Below are 22,222 nucleotides of genomic sequence, written 5' to 3'. Positions count from 1 at the left end.
GGATCGCGCCGCGTCGACAACATTAACCCCATTTGTGATCGAGGCGAGGGTTGTGAGAAAGTGAGTTTCTTGTCCTCTGCTAAAGACGTAACTGTATATGCATGCTTTATAACCCATCTCTCTCTCCCTCTCAGTGCCTCCACGGTTTGTGGTGCAGCCCAACAACCAGGATGGGATCTATGGGAAGGCAGGAGTCCTGAACTGCTCCGTGGACGGGTACCCACCTCCCAAGGTCATGTGGAAGCATGCCAAAGGTGCACTAGGTACGGTACATGCCCCATCTTTCATTCTTATCTGCAGCAGTGGTTCTCAACCTTTTCAGGCTGTGACCCCCAAAATAATCATATTTGAACTGGGGACCCCCCCCCCACCATGACGAGCACTAAGAGTTGAGGCATTACATTTTCTATAACACGGTTCTATTGTGAAAATAGCAGATCTACATGCTCACAACGCCTCGCATTGCGAGGCGTTGTGAGCATGTAGATCGGCTATTTACACAATTTCTGCTTCTAATATTTGACAAAAAGTCCATAAATTGTCACTTAAGAAATGTGCACATACATACCCTCTATACACTTAAACTTTATGTTGGTTTGTTTACTGTTGAGTGAGAAAACAATGTTGCACATTAAGTTAATCATCTGGGGACCCCCCAAAATAATTTGGGGGGGTCCCAACCCACAGGTTGAGAACCACTGATCTACAGTATGGACGGTTTCGGCGTTATTTTAAGTATGATCTTACCTAGTATAGGACAGGATGAAAAGCACAAAAAAAAAGTCAGTGTACAAATGGAACCAAATGAACCCTTACGGGTCCATTTGGTTCCATTTGTACTCTCTCAGAGTTATGGGAGTCCTTGAAAAAAACAAAAAAAACAAACGTGTCATACATATTCTGAAGAAAACCTTGAGACTGACATTCAGTAATTGGGTATTCTGATCTAAATAAGAACATTATGATGGTGTGCAAAACTGAAAATAAGAAGAGTTGCCACGGACAAGGCCGAGTCTTTGCCACGGACACGTCTGTCCGCGTACGGACATACAGTATTGATGACCACTGCTTGTTGTGTGTGTGTGTGTGTGTGTGTGCGCGCGTGTGTGCGTGTGCGTGTGTGTGTGTGTGTGTGTGTGTGTGTGTGTGTGTGCGTGTGCGTCTGCGTGTGTGTGTGCGTTTGTGCGTGTGTGTGTGTGTGTGTGCGTTTGTGCGTGTGTGTGTGTGTGCAGCTGGTATAGGAAACCCACAGCAGTACCACCCCGTGCCTCTGACGGGTCGGATCCAGATCATGAGCAACGGTTCCCTGCTGATCAGGCATGTTCTGGAGGAGGACCGCGGCTTCTACCTGTGTCAGGCCTCCAACGGAGTGGGCTCCGACATCAGCAAGAGCATGGTGCTGACCGTCAAGAGTGAGTACACGCACGAGCGCATGCACGCACGCACATGCACACGCACACGCACGCACGCACGCACACACTTTAACTGGCTTTTCTGAGCCAGTTAAAAGCAGAGCTGCATTGTTTTGTACTAATTCAGTGGTTTTCAACCAGGGACCACCAGTGGTCCTTGAGGCGGTTCCGGGTAGTCCCCAGCTAAGTGATGGAGAGTTGGTAACCAAATGGACCCATATAGATCTTTATGTCTTGTAAAATGTAAGCTCTCGAGAGTTAAATTGTTGTTAAAGATCTGCATTACTTAATTTACAAGAAGTCTACACACAGAGAATGTCGATTCTTTTTATTTTATGTTGATCAACATTGGCCTGTTGTCTCTCCTATATGGCACCACATCAATACAGCATGGAATTGGGACACATTTTATCCAACGTTAACAAAATATTCTACGTTTTGGGTCTGAGAGGCTAAATCTCATCAAATGGTGGTCCGTGGCTCGAATGCAGAATAAATAATGGACCTTGATATGAAAAGGGTTGAAAACCACTGTACTAATTGAAGGGACAAGGGCCTTCTTTTGATCAGTAGATCAGAAAAAGATTTCAGCACATTTTCTCAGATGATGAACGGAAGACTGTAACAAGTTCATGAAAAATGGAACATGGTGCTCCGCCGATGGCTTCGTCATCATCGACGGGTTGCATGACAATTAAAACAATCCAAAATATGTCTAGGAGAATATCTGCAAGTAACTGCATCTCTTATTATGGCAGAGTGTGCTGGCCTTATGGCAAAGTAATTTACAACACTCTGCTAGTCTCACTTCATCAGATGTCACACGTATTCTCTGACACTATGTGACAAAGCAATGAGCCAGGCCACACACACACACACACACACACACACACACACACACACACACACACACACACACACACACACACACACACACACACACACACACACACACACACACACACACACACACACCACTGATGGATCGACAGAGTGAAGGTGGCCATGGAGAAAGAGAGAGAGAGAGAGATCAATTGATCCCTTGACTCTTGGGATCTGTCTACACACTATCAAAAACACTTTGAGCTTAATCATTATCTGCAATCAATCTCTTTGCCCTGCCCCTGTGTAACTCCCTCAGCAACCGTGTAAACACACGTGCATGCTTACACACACACACATGCACGCACGCGCAAGCATACACACACGCACACGCACTGGGAGGACGATCTGTGTAGGTCATAGAGAGAGAGGCGTGTACTCTAAAGCCTTTATTTATATATTATTCGCATCGTGTCTCACATCGAAAAATAACTTCAGTACAAGCTTGTAGATCTGCCATTTTCAGCATCAAGTGACGACCTGGTAAAAAAAGGAAAAGAAAAACGTACAAAAAAAGAAGAAAAAAAAGAATGCGTGCCACTAGTTTCAACATCCTCTGCTACCCCTGCGTTGCTCTCTCTCTCTCTCTCTCTCTCTCTCTCTCTCTCTCTCTCTCTCTCTCTCTCTCTCTGGTGTTAGTGTTATTGATTGAACCGTTCCTCTCCTCTGCCTTCCTCAATTCTGTCTGTTTGGCTCAGCGGACAGAGTGAGGAAGAGAGGAGAAGGAGGAGGAGGAGGGCCAGATGAATAAGTGATGAAAACAAAACAGCGGAACCCTCCACAGATCGATACTCTGTGTGCATGTGTGTGTGTGTGTGTGTGTGTGTGTGTGTGTGTGTGTGTGTGTGTGTGTGTGTGTGTGTGTGTGTGTGTGTGTGTGTGTGTGTGTGTGTGTGTGTGTGTGAGCGTGTGCCTATGCGTGCGTGTGGGTTTATGCATGCATGCGTGCGTGTCCGTGTTTGCACGCACATGTTTACATCACTGTGCGTGTTTGCAAATGCGTGTGTGTGTGTGTGTGTGTGTGTGTGTGTGTGTGTGTGTGTGTGTGTGTGTGTGTGTGTGTGTGTGTGTGTGTGTGTGTGCGTGCGTGGTAGAGCCTGGGTGTCGGGAGTGATTCAGAGCAGAGTGTGTGTGAGAGGTATAGAGTGTATCTTCCTCACCTGGTCGCCAGCGTTAACTATTGGAGAATGAGAGAGGTGCTTCATTGATTTTCCCTCATTGACCATTGCTCTTCATTACTCTAATGTCGGTGGAAGCTGCTCTCTCCCAACAACACCGTTACACCAACGGCTCGGCTCTCACTGCTCTCTCCCTCGTCCCGTACCGTCCCGTCCTGTCCCGTCCTCCTCTCCCTTAGTTTACCCCCCCCCCAGTGGCGTCAGTTCAGAAAAAGCTAAGGTATGGCAACATGACTGGTGTCTTGCACGCGCGCCTTCGCGCGTACATTTTACATTTTATTTTTTCCCCCTGTTTCTACGGTTTCTTGGGCTGGATATGGCAGCCTGGAACGGTTGTTCAAGTGCAGCTAAACTTGGCATGTTAGTAAACGTGCCACAATTAACAATAATGCATTGCACCTGTGCAGCTGACCTGTGGAACCTGGGAATATACAATACCATCTTGTTAAGATGGGGAGAATACAAGTGTGGAGAATATAATTATAATACCTTGTTAAAGTGAACATTTTGTTAACTTTTGCATTTGTAGTAATTTTTATGTAATTTAACAACAGAATAACCAGCACAGATAGACAAAGAGACATTCATGGATTTATAGTTAAAAGTAACTTTTATTCTCCCCCCTGGGTCCAGGGTATGGCAGCTGCATACCCCTGCCATACCCAATTGACACCCCTGGCCCCCGCTGCTCGCCGCTCCTCCCCACTGATTGCTCTGCCTCATCTAGGGATGTGACGATAATGGTAAATGGTGCATTTGTATAGCGCATTTATCTAAGGTGCTTTACGTAGATTTAGATAGCATTACATTCACCCATTCACACACACATTCATACACCGATGGCGGAGGAAACCATGCAAGGCACCAACCTGTTCACGGGGAGGTACTAGGGGTTCAGAGTCTTGCTCAAGGACTCTTCGACAGCAACTCTGGGGGAGCCCGGAAATCGAACTGGGAACGCTTCGGGAACCCTCCGTGTTCTAATGGCGGTTTCTCTACCCCTAAGCCAATGCCGTCCAACGATAATCGTTATTATCCTTTATCTTGATAAAAGACACTCACGAAGACGCTCACAGTAATCGTATCGTGGGGATTGCGTTGTGAGCTTGTAGATCTGCTATTTTTTTGCCAAACGTTCCGCCCCAGGATAATGGATGTTGGGGATTATTTTGATTATCGCGGTAATATCGTAAATCGAAATGTCTTTGGTCACATTAATCGTGACTTTACATTTTCATTTCGTCCCATCCCTAGTCTCATCCCTCCATTCCAGTGCTTAAGTAAAAGTACTTAGTTATTTTACACCACTGCTCCATTCTGTCACCCAACCTTCTACCCCTCTCCTCTCCCCTCCTATAATCCGCTCACCTCACCTCCTCTCCTCTTCTCCCTCCCCTCTAGTCCCGGCTATGATCACCAGCCACCCCAACACCACCATGGCCAAGAAGGGGCACGTGAAGGAGCTGAACTGCACGGCCAGGGGAGAGTGGCCCATCATCATCCGCTGGGAGAGGGGCGACACGGTCATCGACCCGGACCGCAACCCTCGCTACTCCATCACCACCAGCCCCAACGAGAAGACAGACGAAGTGTTGTCCACACTCAGGGTATATACTATAGTCTGGAGCAGTGTTTCTCAAACTTTCACATTTCAAGGTCTCCCCTTTAACTCTGACAGTGTACAAATGGAACCAAATGGACCCGTCAGGGTTCATTTGGTTCCATTTGTACACTGTCAGAGTTACAGAACTGTATGTGTCAATTTAGACCCCCCTAAAGGAATTCACAAATGGTTGTCCGGGTGTGCCATGGGATTTTGTGACAACCACACGTTATTATTGCAATATACTGTAAACAAGTATACAAAAAGGTATGAATTGTGTCCTAAATGTTACTCACAAGTGTTGGGGACAAAACAAAACAACTTATCTAGAGCAAACGGGCTCTAGAACTGGTTTCTTTTCCAATGACTTCAGGGACAACTTACTGTTACGGCGAAAATGATGACAGGAGCCCACTACACGACCGTCTCGTTAGAAAGGAAAGAAAAAGATACAACATTGTTCAGAATCACACTCGTAGCCATTTTCCCTTCGATTGCCCTGATATTTTTTAAATGTACCCACTTGTTTCTATTTCAACCTTGAGACGATGAGAGCTTGGACTTCATTGCTCCATGGTCCCACAGTTTTGTCCGTTTTGCTGACTTTGTTCCACAAATAGTTGCTGTTGGGTGGTGAACTTGTATGTCCAAAACCGTTCCTTTTTTATAATTATTTTAAAAACGAGTTAACTGTTCTGCTGCTGTAGACGGCGCTCACCGTCATTGAAAGGGTTAATACCATGGCGCCGTTGACGGTGAGGACTGTGAATCTTACTGTATATACAGTAAAGATATTATTACTTACTTAATGTCGCTCCGGTCCCGCCCGCATCGGTAATGTCGGCGATTTGTTTACAACGCACGTTGGGCGTGCACGCGAAGTGAAGCTCCTCAATGTTAAGTCAATGGAGAGGCCCATAAAGAAACTTCATTTAAACAAAATAGCCATTTTGAGACATTTTGCAGCAGATCTAAATGTAAACAAGGCACAAGGCAGGGCGCAGCCATCTTCCTCTTCTTGTCCCATACTGTCATGTGACTAGATGACGTAATCGTTGCCGTCAAGTGATAATCCAAAAAAACAAAAACAACCCCCTTCCAGCCCTTCAAAATAATAGCGGCGGCCTATGGAGGAAACTGCGTGGCACCGAGGCACCAAGCAACCTTCAGATTAAGGGGGCACTATTAGTGTTAAAGTAGTGAAAATAGCCGATCTACAAGCAGCCACAAGTACAAGTGGCCGAAATGAGTTTTCTCAGACGGGTGGCTGGTATCTCCCTTAGAGATAGGGTGAGAAGTTCAGTCACCCAAGAGAGACTTGGAGTAGAATGGCTGCTCCTGCACTTGAAAAGGAGTCAGCTTAGGTGGTTCGGGCATCTTTTACGGATGCCCCCCAAGCGCCTTCCTAGGAAGATCCTCGATGCACGTCCCACTGGGAGGAGACCCCGTGGCAGACCAAAGACCAGATGGAAGGATTATATCTTCACACTGGCATGGGAATGGAACGCCTCGTGATACCCCCAGAGGGAGTGGAGGAACTTATAGGGAACTCTGGAAATCTCAGTTGGAACTGTTACCCCTGCAACCCAATTCCGGGTAGGCGGTTAAAGATAGATGGATGGGGGCGCCTGCCGGCCTAGTGGTCAAGGCACATACCACATAATAGGCTATCATGCCTGCTGGCGTCGCCGGTTCGATTCCCGATCCGGAAGACCTTTGCCGCATGACATTCCCCATCTCTCTCCCCATTTCCTGCCAGTCTACTATCCTATCAAATAAAGGCATAAAAAAGCCCAAAAACAAATCTTAAAAAAAAGATGGATGGATGGATGGATGGATTTTGCGACAGTCTTGTATGATGAAGCCGGGCTTTACAAATTTGAAACCGACATTAACGAAATACTGACAACATACAACATAATATTCATTCAGAAGGCTGTTGTTGCCTTTGACCATCAGTTGTTACTCAAGTGTGTAAGCAGTCAGTGATAATAAACCTGCCCCCAAGGTCCTGTTTGGTACCATACTGTAAGGCCCACAAATTGAGCAGGTAACCACAAAAGAACAAGGAGAACTCTGCAAAACTGTACCCTTGGCAGACGTAAAAATCTGCCAAAAATGTTTTATAGTGAAACAAATGTGCTAGGGGGATCTGGTGACCATGGCAATCAAAAGTAGCCCTTAGATCGTCAAATTCAGACAAGATGGACAAGAAACGGACTAGATGTTCAAGGGCACTGGCCTTACAGTGTCATAATATTTGTAAAATATATTTCTTTTCTTCCGTTTTTCTCCCCTTCTCAATATCTTTCAATCACTTTCTCCCTCTCAATTTCATTTTTTTTTTTCAATTTCAAAAAAGCTTTATTGGCATGATAAAAATATGTCCTACATTGCCAAAGCATACATATACATGTAACATAAAACAAATCATAACATTGCGTATACAAGAACACAACAATAAAAATCCTCTCCCTCCCTCCCTCCCTCCCTCCCTCCCTCTCTCTCTCTCTCTCTCTCTCTCTCTCTCTCTCTCTCCCCAGCTGAAGCCAGCAGAACGCGGTGACTCCGTCTTCTTTTCTTGTCATGCTATCAACTCCTATGGAGAGGGGAGAGGCCTTATCCAGCTCACTGTGCAAGGTAGAACAGCTCAGAAACATTGACACCTCGCTCACATCTTAGCCACTGTGGAGCAACAGAACTAACAGACAGTGCTGTCCATTGCAAAAGTCTAGGCTAGGGGTCTGCAACGTTTTCAGGGCAAGGACCCCTTAGCTGAGAGAGAGATGAAGCCGGGACCCCCACAGTACTATATATTGTATAAAATTGTGTTGCAGATTACCTGTTAACATTTAACCACTTGAACCGTAAAATACTCTACTCTTCTTTTCCCTCCACAAACCTCTTTGCCAAAAATAGTTGATCTACAAGCTTACAACGCCTCGCAGTGTGAGGCATTGTAAGCTTGTAGATCTGCTATTTTTGGCTAATGTTTCACTCAGAATAGGGACGCTAGGGTTTAAGTGGTTAATGTAAAAACATGATCCTATCACGCAAAGATTTGGTGGCCCCCCTTTAGTAACTCTGAGGACCCACTAGGGGTCCCAGACCCCCTGTTGAAGACCCCTGGTCTATGCTCACCACCTATTCCCCCAATCCCCCCTCCAGAGCCCCCAGACCCTCCAGAGCTGGAGGTGAGAGAGGTGAAAGATCGCAGTATGAACCTACGCTGGACACAGCGCTTTGACGGCAATAGCATCATCACCTCCTATGACATCGAATATAAGAACAAGACGGGTACGTACACTGTACACTGGTACTTAATCTACTTATATAGGCTACGTATGCCGTATGTAGGTTCTCATCCTGTAGTACGTTTACTGTAGACTGGTTCTTCTACTGTAGACCAGTGGTTCTCAAACTGTTTCAAGTCAAGGACCCCGAAATTGAAACTTATTAGCCCGCGGAACCCCATTTGAAAATATATGCCAGGGAGCTCTATAGCTGTGGTTTTCAACTATTTTAATTTCAAGGACCCCCAGTTTGACATGCATTAGGCTACGGACCACCATTTAATGGCATTTATATCTCTGGGACCTCAATTTATATTGTAAAATCAATGTTAATTGTACAAATGGAACCAAATGGTAACAGGTCTGTTTGGTTCCATTTGTACACTCTATGAGTTACAGACCCATAAGGGTCCATTTGGTTCCTAACTATCTTTTAGCTGGGGACCCCCTGGAACTCCCTCAAGGACCCCCGGGGGTCCCTGGACCCCACTTTGAGAACCAATGCTGTAGACTAGTAGGTCAGTAGAATGCATACTCAACTCGCACCCTTACCTTAACCTCAGTAAAACTATGCCTAAACCTAACCCTAACCCTTAAGGCCCCATTCCCACTGGGCCAGATAAACAGATAAAAAAGATATTTCTCCATCTTTCTACGGATAAAAAAAAATATCTGACAGATATTTTTTTATCTGTATCTTACCATCCACTTGAATGGAGAAAGATCTTTTTTTATCTGTTTATCTGACCCAGTGGGAATGGCCCGCAAGTCAGACTAATGGGACGTAGAAATATCAAGATTTCAGTTAAATTATCACTGAGCATTTGACTCTGTGGTAAAAACTGCTTTGTTTCTTCCTCTCTCTCTCTCTGTCTTTCCATCAAACAAACACTCTCTTTCTCTCACACACACACACGCACACGCACACGCACACGCACACGCTCGCACACACACACACACACACACACACACACACACACACACACACACACACACACACACACACACAGACACCTGGGAGTTGAAGCACGGTACTCGCAACATCTCCCCCTCCAACAACCAGGCCAACATTGTGGACCTCCACCCTGCCTCCGTCTACAGCATCCGCATGTATTCATACAACGCCATCGGAAGGAGCGAAGCCAGCAAGGAACTGACAATCAGCACAGAGGAAGCTCGTAAGTCACATGGCCTGCCTGTTTACCAAGGTCAAACACAGTTATAATGTGACTGAACGCAGATGGTCACTGATTTGTATTACTTGCGCCAGCAGAGCTTGCAAGTTCTGCAAGTTCTGCGTTCAACTGCGTATGTAGGTATGTATGTAGGTATATATGTGTGTGTGTTTAAGCCCGTAGCCCAATCAGGGACAAGCATTTCTGTCAACATCATCGTTAACAGCCAATGAGGGACCAGCATTCCTGATGATGCCAGGGGTGATATGTCACTGGCATCGCCAGTGGTGATGCCAGCGGTGAGCGCCTTATGGCCTACTTGTGCACAAGTCGCAAGTTGGCACCTCAACTAGAGTGCAGTTCTAGTTTTATTTTCTTTTTAATGTTCCATTTCAAAGTAGGGGATCTGAGCAGTTTTGGAACTATACCATATAGATCCAATAATGATGTTCTTTTCGAAAACTGTAATTGAGAAAATGGCCTTCAAAGTTTGAGGATTTTCACACTTTTCCTAACTCAAAGGGCTTCTTTCAAAAAATGTATTCATGCTTTGAATCGAAATATTTAGTTAGTTCATACTTGAACTAAAAAGATGCAATTCTGGGAAATTGCAATTTCTTTACTATTGGGCTAGCCTCCCTGCTTCCGTTTTGTCTTTACAGCAGCTCACATTTAGCCTAATATCAATCTAAAATAATCTAAGCATATACAGTATAGTTTGCTGCTTAGCAAAAATGGAAATTAATAAATAAAATGTAAAGATATTTTAAAATATATTTTTGTGACCGGAAATGCCAGCTTCCTTACTCCGATTTAGGGAGGTGTAGTTCCAGGCTCTATAGGTCATTTGGAGATTGTGGAAAAGTAGTCTGGCTACGCGAGACCACTGTTGGGCTCAAGTCGCTGTGTTTGGTCACAATTTCTGTCTAGAGAAGCATTTCGTTAATGAAACCAAAGATGTAATAAATGGTATTGATCCAATGGAAATACATGCACAGAAAGTCTACTTTTAACAATGGAAGTAGCTTTTGAGAAGGGGTTCCATGATGAGACCTACAGTAGAGTGTCATGACATGGTAAGCTAAATGAAAGCTACTGCAGAAAGTCCTCATTGGACAGTAATCAACACCTCTGTGTCACCATCCTCTCTCTCTGTCTGCAGAGCCCGACGGACCTCCCATGGAAGTGATCCTAGAGCCGGTCACCTCCCAGAGCATCAGGGTCACCTGGAAGGTAGATTACCTGAGCAAACATTTAACACAGACCTGTAAGGGTCCATTATGGAACCCTCTGAAGGAACCCCGAGGGTCCCTGGACCTCACTTTGAGAACCACAGTTTTAGCTAAAGGTAAAATACGGAGAGCAAAGTTTTTTTAAGCAACATCCACCAAACACACAAACATTTCAGCCTTGCGTCTTCCCCAGCACTTGCCAGATTGTCGTCCTTAAAGGTGATTTACGCTTTAGTTGCGCGCTCGGAAATAGACGATTTACAAGCTCAGCTTGTAAATGGTCTATTTTCTGTGTGCGACACAGCGCGCAGCCAAATATAAATCAGGCGTTACTGTCCTCTCTCCAGCAGGCCCTGCCACTTTGCCTCATTTCCTGAGTTATCTGAGCGCATGGAGCAGAGTGAATGATTCTGACTAACGGCACGTACACATTGAAATTAATTTCGAGCATTGAAAATCCCACCACACCTCTACCTAGTGTTGATTTCATCAACTAAAGCTATGACGAAAGATCGTCTAACTTCTTTTACTGACGAAAACTAAATAAAAACTAAGCTACTAAGCTAAAACTGAGACTTTATATATTGACAATTCTGTCAACAATTTTTAATTTAATTAAAAATAGACTAAAATGTTAGGGAGTGACTAGTGGAGAAGAGATCCAGTAGAACTATAAGACAAGTCATTTTATGTTTGGTAGCGGATGTTGCGCTCTGAAAATAGCCGATCTACAAGCTCACATGTTGTGAGCTTGTAAGATCGACTATTGTCAGCATTCAACCAAGTGTAAAATCAGGCATTACGACACCAACAAGGCCTGCCAAAATACATTTTTGTCGACAAGATTAAAAACTAGACTAAAACTAAAACTTTTCAGATGACTAAAATATATAAAAAAAAAAAAAAAAATACATTTCATTCAAAAGACTATGTCTTCAAACTAAATAAAGATTTTCTGTCAAAAATCAACACTGCCTCTATACCTTCCCCACCAGGCCCCCAGGCAGGAACTGCAGAACGGGGTGATCCGTGGCTACCAGATCGGCTACAGGGAGAACGGTCCGGGCAGCAACGGCCAGTACAGCATCGTGGAGATGAAGGCCACGGGAGACAGCGAGGTGTACACTCTGGACAACCTGAAGAAGTTCGCCCAGTACGGGGTGGTGGTGCAGGCCTTCAACAGGGCCGGCACCGGCCCCTCCAGCTCCGAGATCAACGCCACCACACTGGAGGACGGTGAGTGAGGATGGCATCGGGGGCACACACTATAGGGATGGGACGATATGAAAATGTCATATCACGATTATTGTGACAAAATAAATCACGATTTACGATATTATCACGATAATCAAAATCCATTATCCTGGGGTGGAACATTTGCCAAAAAATAGCCGATCGGCTATTTTTTTGCAAAGACATTTGATAGAGAGTGAAAAAAAGACGGTATCAAGTACCTTTAACCAATCATAGAGGTTTTAACACACACACACACACACACACACACACACACACACACACACACACACACACACACACACACACACACACACACACACACACACACACACACACACACACACACACACAAACACACACACTCAAACACTGCTGATATTTCCGTATAACCATAATTGAACCTCTTTTCATGTCTCGGGTTCAATGTGGGCTATTTGGTCAAGTGACCTTCAGGACCATGCTGCATTGTGTAAAAATATATGGATAGTCTCTGAACTGTGGCTTTAACTTTCAGTCATTGCAGTTTGGATGCTGCTTCCTCCTTGTCCAGATCATGGAAGCTCCTAATATGACCTTCCTTGTTTCCTTTAAAAATAAGAATTATAATGGAAGAATAAAGCTTCTCTCTACCTTTCTCTTAGAATTACAGGACATACTTGGTGGATGCTTGCTTCTGTGAAAGTCTTGAGTTATTCTTAAAGGATATTGTATTGGATTTCTTATTTTTTTTTTGCAGGTTAAGTTATGTTTCTTGTCTTGATGTGGTTTATTATAATAAAACTGCTGCAGATCAAAGTTCAAGGTCATAATCACTTGTTAGCAAAGTTGACAATGTATGACATAATGCTTTAGGGAAAACAATTACTTGATTTGATAGTGATACGGACCATTGAAACACACAGTGGGTATACATTCATAATAATAATAACATCCATTATTGGTCAACAATTAAAAATAAAAGAATCAAAAAACTCAATAAGTGGGAGGAACTGTGAGATGATCCTACCCTACTCTATGTCGTTGTATCTCCATATTAAAAATGTAAAAAATCACCACATCAATGTCCTTCTTTGCAAAAGTAGCAAAAATACCCGATCTACAGTACAAGTTCACAACCGTCACGGATCGCAATGCGCCACGTCGTGAGCTTTTAGACCAGCTAATTTTGAAACATGTTAGAAGTGAAAATGGAAGTATTGAATCAACGAAAGGTATTAAGTGCTAGTGTGACTAAATAATAACTGGTTATTTTTTCACAAATTCCTGAGAAGTTATGGTTTTGGACATACAAGGTTTCCACCCGACAGGCCCCGATATGTTAGAGCTTCTTAGAACTGTCCCTTGGTATTTTCCGTCTTCTATTTTTACTCGCCTCCGAGTGACCTCTACATCTGTGCTCCTCTCCTCCTCGCCATCACTCGCGACTCTCTCTCTCTCTCTCTCTCTCTCTCTCTCTCTCTCTCTCTCTCTCTCTCTGTGTTTTTGTGTTTCCATCTGTGAGAATGTAAATAGCGCTTGCAAACACAAATTATTTCAAATACACACCGTCTCTCACACACTGTTGACCGCACGGTCCGCCTCTTCCTCCTTGTGCAAACACGTATTAACAGACCCCCCCCCCCAAACCCCAACACCACACACACGCGCGCGCGCGCACACACACACACACACACACACACACACACACACACACACACACACACACACACACACACACACACACACACACACACACACACACACACACACACACACACACACACACACACACACACACAAACTCTCGCTCACACACCCTTACTCATCCGCACAGTGAACAGTTGGCTGAAGCCCCATTGGTCCAGAGCAGACACGGAGCCCTCCAGCACTTCCCGGCAGCTATCACCGTGGCGACAGCGATATTGACGGCCATTATGATAATAGTGATAACAACAAGCATACTAAAAATAATTATAATTAGCTTGTCTCTCTCCCTCTCTCTCTTTCTCTCTCTCTCTCCGCTGATGCTAGTTTCCTGTAATTATCCACAGCTGAGCGCATTGTCTCGCTGCTCCCCTCTTTTCATCTTTTCTCCTGCCCTTCATTTGCTCCCCTTCCTTTCAACTCTCCCCCTTTCTTCCTCTCCTCCTCCTCCTCCTCCTGCTCTGTCCCTCGGTCCCATTCCCCTCCCCTCAGCCCTGGTCCAAAACCCCCCTTTCATTTAAGCCCCTTTATCCTTCCCTCATTTCTGTCCTCCATTTTGTTTACCTCTATATGCCTCGGTCGGCTGTTAGTAAACAAAATGTTGTCGCTATGTATAGCATTTACATTTAACCCTACCTTCTTTTATTGTTTAAAAGAGTAGTTCACCCCCAAAATGACTTTCTTTCTATCGATTACTCACCCCATGGAGATTTATGTTCAATAATATTTTTTGTTTTTTGTAGCATTCCTAAGACAATAATTTCATTATAATGAAATCGATTGATTCCAGATGGAGACACAATTGCAAAAAGTCATTTTGGGAGTGAACTATTCCTTTAAAACTCCCTTTCTGTATTGTACAGCACGTGTCTACCTCGATCACTCCCTGAATCTCTTTGCAATAATGCTACGAGCGCCAAAACGGCGTGCACTGGAAAGGCATTCCGTTTTGAAATATTTAGACACCACATCGCATGGAGCCACGGCGACGATGATTCACACGAACCCCCCTCGATTCTCTACTCCTCTTCGCTCTCTCTCTCTCCCCCCCCCTTCCTCCTTCCTCCTCTCCCTCTTCACCAGCTGCAGAGCGACGCCCTGGTGCGGTTGGCCCCAAAAACTCTCCCTCTCTTTCATGGCCCTCCAGTCTTTCAAGCAGCCCCTCTCTTCCTCCCTTCCTGTACCCTCTCGCCCTCCTTTTTCCCTCACAAAAGCCCATTGGTCAGCGGACAGTGTGGTTATTCACAGGCTCAATGCCCATTGGTCGGTGGAGCAGGGTTTACGGCCAAGTGAACAGGCACCTGGCCTGGAGCGAACAGAGACAGGCCTGTATAGAGAGGGAGAGATGCTTCTATACATCAGACTGGACAAACAGCGTGGGCTTTTATCTATCACTAGCCTTGTTTTATAACTCTAGGTTTGATATGGAAATGTGATTTAGGTTTCCAGAGATGCACTCCCCTGCCCCCCTAATTATTTAGGCAAGGCACGCAGGCATAGGGTCGGGGAAGTGCAGTATATAGTCTTTGCATTGCACCGAAGCAAATCCACATGTTCTACAAACAGTGAATCTCTATACATCTTCTGTGGGATATCTGTTCATTATGTCCTGCTATTGACCATGTTTAAGAACTGAACATGCAAGGGAAGACAGCTTAGGTAGGTTTCAATTCAAATGACTAACCTGAACCTTCTCTCTCTCCACAGTGCCAAGCCAGCCGCCCCAGAATGTGCGGGCCATCTCTGTGACATCAGATGAGGCAGTGATCACCTGGGCCGAACCACCCAGGATGACGCTGCATGGCGTACTGAAGGGATACCGGGTTGTCTTTTGGGCTGTCTTTCCCGATGGAGGTGTGTGTGTGTGTGTGTGTTACTTTGTAGATTTTAATTTTTATTACAATACATACATTAACCACTTCAGCCCTATATACATTTCAACCATTTGAAAATAGCGATCTACAAGCTCACAATGCATTGCATCACAACACATTGTGAGCTTGTAGATCTGCTATCTGCTAACCCTAACCCTAACCCTAACTGCCTAATGAGTACCTTTACTTTTGGTACTTTAGGTACATTTTGATGTCAACACTTTTATATCTTTTTGAATTCCGGACTTATATATATTTCTACTCTGCAGTATTGATACTTTTACATAAGTAAAAAATTGGAGTACTTTTTCCACCACTGCCTAAATACAGGAACTAGATGTGCACAACAATCTCCTCTTGGGAATGAAATAACAGGCTGTGTGTCCACTTGTCCACATGTCATAGCAGGCACATGCACACATCAAAGGGGGCTTGAGCCCCTGCCCTTTTATCCGTCTGTAAAAAGTGCCCTTTCCAGACCATGAATGTAGTTTTTACTATGGTGAAAGAAATACAAATGCCCTCTTTCCATGCCAAATCAGAAGGAAGCATTTTCCAAACTCTCCTGAACTGCAGCTTATGTTGAAAGAATTGCCCTCTCTGTGTAGAAATCCATGCCGTTACGCCACATCTCCGGTATTGACTTGATTTATGCTTAGTTCAGTGTGGTATCAAGCACCGAAAATACCCGACTTCCAAGCTCACAACGTGTCGCAGCGCGACACTTTGTGAGCTTAGAAGTCTGCTATTTTTGATATTTTCACCAAAATGGCCCTTATTGGAAATGTCCGTGGCTCACTAACATTGTCTGCATTTCCCTATGTCAGAGTGGGGAGAGATGCAGAACATCACCACCATCAAGGAGCAGGTGGAGATGAAAGGCCTGGAGAAGTTCACTAACTACAGCATCCAGGTGCTGGCCTACACCCAGGCTGGGGACGGAGTCCGCAGCAACGTGCTCTACATCCAGACCCGAGAAGACTGTGAGTCCATGACTTTTTTCTTTTACTGTACTTCTTCTTTCCACACAAACAAAATCAAGAAATTATGAGCTGATCCTGTGAAATCTTGAGTGTTCGTTTGCACCACAATCCTCTTATGTTTCATAACTGACAGTGTTATTTTTGAGCGGTGCAAACCGCTCCTATATTTCACTTTTTATATTAACTCATACAGTGCCATCCGGCCACAAGGGGTGCTAGAGTGCCAGAAATTTCTCCATTGACCTTCTTTATAGCTTTTGTCGACCCTCTCCCAACTGGCTTGTGTTTTCACTCCGGTCAATCCTATGGGTGTCCAGAGGAGGAAGCTAGCTGACACGTAGCCAAAATGCTAACCCATTTAGAAGCCCGATCTAAAGCTATTTCAGCCGCAAAAAACTTTCTCTTTGGGTCTGGGGACACAATCCGGAGAAAATCCTGTCTAAAGATGTGATTTATTATTGGAGTGGGCGGCGCGATTCGGCCGTTAGCGCGAATACGGCCCGTGGATGGCCGAGTCTAAGTCCCGGCCAAGGATGGACGTCTAGACCGGGGCTTCGTTGAGGCCTCCGATAAAATAATTCATTTTATTAAATATCCCGGACATGTTCGGGATAGGCACCCTGGAATACGTCGCGCCGCCTACAATGAACATTTGGTGAACATTGGGGGGGGTCTAAACTTTATTTTAAACCATTTTCAATGGAATAAATCGTCGGAGCATCTAGCGTCTCTCGTTGGTGAGCGCTGGGCGAGCCGGGACCACCCACGTTGCTCCAAGCAGCTCGGGGTAAGTAAAATAGCAAATAAAAAATTGTTTTTGATCCCGAATATCCCGAACTAGTTCGGGATAGGCACTAAAAGGGTTAATAGTCGTAAATTGTTTTGGGTGAAATTATAAGAAACTTGTGCCCGGGGGGGTGTGCACAGGGGTGTGCACAGTATCTGAGGGATTGAATGTAGGAGTCTCAGAAGTAATGTTGGAGTGCCCATTGGGCAGGTCTTTATGCCCATTGCCCATACATGGTGTTCCGTGTCCAGGCCAGTCTGTCAGTACTATGACGTCAGAGTATGTTACCATGGCTGCAAAACTGCATGTGTAGTATCAGTGATGTCAGCATGCAGATGGTCAGACGGAAAGACATTCGCTAAATTAATAGTTATAGATCATATAGTTTTGTTTGTTGGATCAGTTTTCAAAAATGACATAGGCCATTAGTTTAAGAAGGTGACGATTTGGAACTTTGGCACCTAGGGGCAACCAGAGAATCAGAATCGTAGCTAAATGGGTATAGAGGCTGTGTGGTAATCAGGAATACATTTGTTTGCCTCCCAGGATATTAGACGTTTGACTATAGGACCCAAACTAGTGAAAACAGACGATCTACGCGCCGCGTTGTGAAAAAATGGGTTACAAAATCATGGGATAAAAATGTTTGAAATAGATGGTTTGCCAGGACACAATGTAGGACCCAACATGTACATTTTTACACTTTCAGACAGGATGCGGCGTACAATGTGGGAGACAGAAGCCTGAGGGACTAGGCAGGGTCTCCAGACTGGTTTAGACGGTTTGTCAGGACTCAGGACCACAGTGTGTGGAACTAGACAGGGTCTTGGAAAGCTGATGTTGCTCATTAAAGCCTCTTTGTGCTCTGATGTGCCATTAACACGGCTAATGAGAATTAAGAAACCTGTGTGTGTGTGTGTGTGTGTGTGTGTGTGTGTGTGTGTGTGTGTGTGTGTGTGTGTGTGTGTGTGTGTGTGTGTGTGTGTGTGTGTGTGTGTGTGTGTGTTTGAGCGCCCCCAGCTCAGAACACCGCACAAGGAGAGGGATTAATTCTTTGTGGATTAGAGAGAATTAATTTTGTGCTTACACTGGCGGGCTGTGGATTACATCCACATCCGCCTGGCCTCTCCTCTCCCTGGGGCCGGGCGGGGAGGAAGAAGAACGAGGGGGAAAAAGGAGTGAATAGAGTGGAATTTCAAAAGGGTAATTTCAGACTAGATATCTATATATATAATCTCTTTCTATAACACTGTCATGGCTTCTGATATGCGTCTTTGGCGCGCGCGTGTGTGTGTGTGTGTGTGTGTGTGTGTGTGTGTGTGTGTGTGTGTGTGTGTGTGTGTGTGTGTGTGTGTGTGTGTGTGTGTGTGTGTGTGTGTGTGTGTCAGTGGTGGAAAAGATACTCACATGTTTTACTTATGTAAAAGTATCAATACTATATAGAAATACTCTGTTACAAGTAAAAGTCAGGAATTCAAAATATACTTGAGTAAAAGTACGAAAGTGTTGGCATCAAAATGTAGTTAAAGTACCAAAAGTAAAAGTACAAAAAAATGTTTGAAAGTAGATGTGACACTTTGTGAGCTTGTAGATTTTTTTTCAAATACCCTAGGTTAAAATAGGGCTAAAGTGGATTATTGTATGTTTTATAATATAATCATTTATATCTGGAAATTAACTAACTATAAAGTTTTCAAATGATTATAGTGGAGTAAAAGTACAATATTTGGATCTGAGCTGTAGTGGAGTATAGAAGTACAAGTATTGGATATTGGAAACACTCAAGTGTGTGTGTGTGTGTGTGTGTGTGTGTGTGTGTGTGTGTGTGTGTGTGTGTGTGTGTGTGTGTGTGTGTGTGCGTGTGCGTGTGCGTGTGCTGTGCGTGCGTGCGTGTGTGCATGAATGTGTATGTTGGTCAGGCAAGCTAAGTGTTTCTCTCTTTCCATTCTCTGATGTGTGTTGACAGAATGTCCAGAGGCTCTCTCTCTCTCTCCACATGTACGTCCAAAAGAATCCCCTCTCTCTCTCTCTCTCTCTCTCTCTCTCTCTCTCTCTCTCTCTCTCTCTCTCTCTCTCTTTCTCTCTCTCTCTCTCTCAGTCCTGTCCCCATGATAGTGTACATGCAACAGTGAATGCTGAGGACTTGGTGCAAAGGGAGCATCCTCAGTAATATGTCAGCTTCTCTGGGCTTTCTCCCTCCGTCTGTCTGTGATTCAGACAGACACACGGACCCAGAGCACATTTACATTCGGCCGGACGACCGCGTTGCACGACACAAAAAAAAACAAAAACAAAAAACAACGTGTTTTCAACTGAAAGTGTGGTCATTTCCGACGTACGACACAGTCATGCAACGAAGTAGCCTACAGACTCAGGGCGAACACACGCCCACACACACACACGCACGCACGCACACACACATGAACCGAGAGAGAGGATAAAGAGAGACAGAAACTCATATACTTTTTAAGTTCTTTCATGTCCTTTCCAAGGCCTCTCACTCTCTTGGGGACCCGAAGCTGCATGGAGGCTTTGAATATATGTGTGCGTGACTGAATATATGTGTGCGTGACTGCGTGTGTGACTACATACACGTGTGACTGCGTGTGTGACTACGTGTGTGCATGTGCGCGCGCGTGTGTGTGTCTGTGTGACATTTACACTGGTTGTATTTGCATCTAATTGAGACGTTTTGGTTGTGGTGGTCAGGGCCGGTGCCCTAACCTTTTCCTTTCCGTTCACGGTCCGTTATCGTCACTGTCGGGCAGAAACCTTGTATCTCCAAGTTTCAAATGTGTACATTTTTTCGCAAAGTAAAGCACTGCTTCATCATACAAGGCCGTCGCACAAAAGTAGTGAAAACAGCTGATCTACAAGCACACAACGCCGAGGCGTTGTGTGCTTGTAGATCGGCTGTTTTCACTAGTTTAAATCATTTAAAAAATGATAAATACGAAACAAACGGTTTTGGACATACCAGGTTTCCACCCGACAGTGACGTTATGATATGATGCTACCTCAGCCCCGTAAGCATGTAAACACACACATATGGCTTGTATTGTTTGACATATGGCCACCCCAACCCCTCCCCCCAAGCCCTCCCCTTGACCCCGTCTCCTTCCTCTCTCTCCTCACTGCTGGGGGCATCGAGTCAATTGAGCTTCGTTAATGGGAATCTATGACGAGTAAATCTGCACACAAACAGCTGATTGTGACACTTCTATGAAACCCTCCAATCCCTCCACACACACACACACACACACACACACACACACACACACACACACACACACACACACACACACACACACGTGGCACATGCACAGTTTGCACACAAACATGCTGCAAGGCCATGGACACACACACGACACACATGTAACATAACACACTCATGCACGTGTGCACGCACAAACATACTCGCGCGCGCGCACACACGCACGCACGCACGCACGCACACACATACACACACACACACACACTGCATGCTCGTGTACCACTATCACTATCATATTACCAGTATTAAAGAAGTAGTTCACCCCCAAAATGACTTTTTTTCTAATGATTACTCAAGCCAGGGAGACTTGAAGTTTTTGTCGCATTCCTAAGCCAATAATTTGAGGAGACTGTAGGCCCATTGATTCCGGATGGAGACCCAAATGCACGCGGGTCCCCATCCGGAATCAATGGCGTACATTTATTACAATCAAATTATTGTCTTATGCGACAAATACAAAAAAAATATTTTTGAACTCCATGGCGTGAGTAATCAATAGGGAAAAACATTTTGGGGGTGAACTGCTCACATTTTTTTGTGTAGTACAGTACATGTACAGTATGTAGCAACATATATTCTTTTTTCTGAAGGTTTTCTATGAAAGCTGTAAGCTATCAAATAGTTTGGGAATTTTGTTTCTAGCTGCTACAGAGGCTGAGTAAAACAATTACGTTTTATAGAAAATTCTTTACGTTTTAGGGGGTCATTTTCAAATTGGCCATAGGTTCTTAGGCCTAAATGGGTTAAGAAAAGAGACTTGTCTCCTTCGACAGGGTGATATTTTGTTCATAACACATTGTGTGACATCCACTAACTGATCCCTCTACACGCTGTCACTCATTGTTTGCTCCTCTCTCTCTGATTCAGACCCCGGGCCACCAGCTGGCATCAAAGCTGTGCCCTCCTCCGCCAGCAGCGTGGTGGTGTCCTGGCTCCCCCCGCACAAACCCAATGGAATCATCCGCAAGTACACCATCTACTGCTCCAGTCCTGGCTCAGGCCAACCGGTGAGTTACCAGAGGGGTGTTGAGGAGGGGTTTGGGGGCAGGGACGTGCTGGGCCCCTGATTCAGCCCGGGAAAAAGAGTTGCACGCTATAGAGAGAGATCTCTCTCTGTAGCGCTGCTGCTACTCAAAGATTTGTGACAAAGTGACAAGCCAGTGGGCCAATTACATGAGTTATATTTCATCGTTGTCGGGTGGAAACCTTTTATGTCCAAAACCGTTTGTTACGTATTTATCATTTTAAAAATGATATAAACTAGTGAAAACAGCCAATCTACAAGCACACAACGCCTCGCACCGCCAGGCGTTGTGTGCTTGTAGATCTGCTGTTTTCACTACTTTTGTGCAAACAGTTTAATTTTTACTTTTGTGCAAACAGTTAAATTTTTTCCTAATGGCCGGGAATGAACCGGCCGTTCGGGAGTTGTCCCGCTTTTCCCAATGGCCAGCACGTCCCTGTTTGGGGGGGTTGGGGGGGGAGGCGACTATACAAGGCCCTCACAAAGGCAGGGCGAGGCCATGTGACTTCAAATCAGTGTTACGGCAATTGAAAAGTTTTGCCTATATATACGGTGTAGTGAAAATAGCAGATCCACCAACTCACAA

At 44.9% G+C, this 22,222-nt stretch overlaps 1 protein-coding gene across 1 annotated transcript in view; it reads left to right on the top strand.

The window, feature by feature from the left end:
* Positions 1 to 22,222, top strand: part of dscaml1 (Down syndrome cell adhesion molecule like 1) — a gene marked incomplete at both ends in the record, with an annotated part of 137,714 nt that overhangs the window by 70,572 nt on the left and 44,920 nt on the right. The window contains 11 exons of the mRNA XM_080731890.1: positions 135 to 263; positions 1,233 to 1,412; positions 4,874 to 5,079; positions 7,619 to 7,715; positions 8,244 to 8,372; positions 9,379 to 9,546; positions 10,706 to 10,776; positions 11,771 to 12,011; positions 15,402 to 15,548; positions 16,396 to 16,551; positions 21,480 to 21,619. Coding sequence (XP_080588016.1) covers positions 135 to 263; positions 1,233 to 1,412; positions 4,874 to 5,079; positions 7,619 to 7,715; positions 8,244 to 8,372; positions 9,379 to 9,546; positions 10,706 to 10,776; positions 11,771 to 12,011; positions 15,402 to 15,548; positions 16,396 to 16,551; positions 21,480 to 21,619 — 1,664 coding nt within the window. The remainder of the gene's footprint in view (positions 1 to 134; positions 264 to 1,232; positions 1,413 to 4,873; positions 5,080 to 7,618; positions 7,716 to 8,243; positions 8,373 to 9,378; positions 9,547 to 10,705; positions 10,777 to 11,770; positions 12,012 to 15,401; positions 15,549 to 16,395; positions 16,552 to 21,479; positions 21,620 to 22,222) is intronic.

This window comes from Nannobrachium achirus (assembly GCF_963921795.1).
Source record: "Nannobrachium achirus genome assembly, chromosome: 8".
In the NCBI taxonomy this organism is placed as follows: Eukaryota; Metazoa; Chordata; class Actinopteri; order Myctophiformes; family Myctophidae; genus Nannobrachium; species Nannobrachium achirus.
Note: the sequence above shows the minus strand (reverse complement) of the source record. Positions and strands in the feature narration are given on the sequence as shown.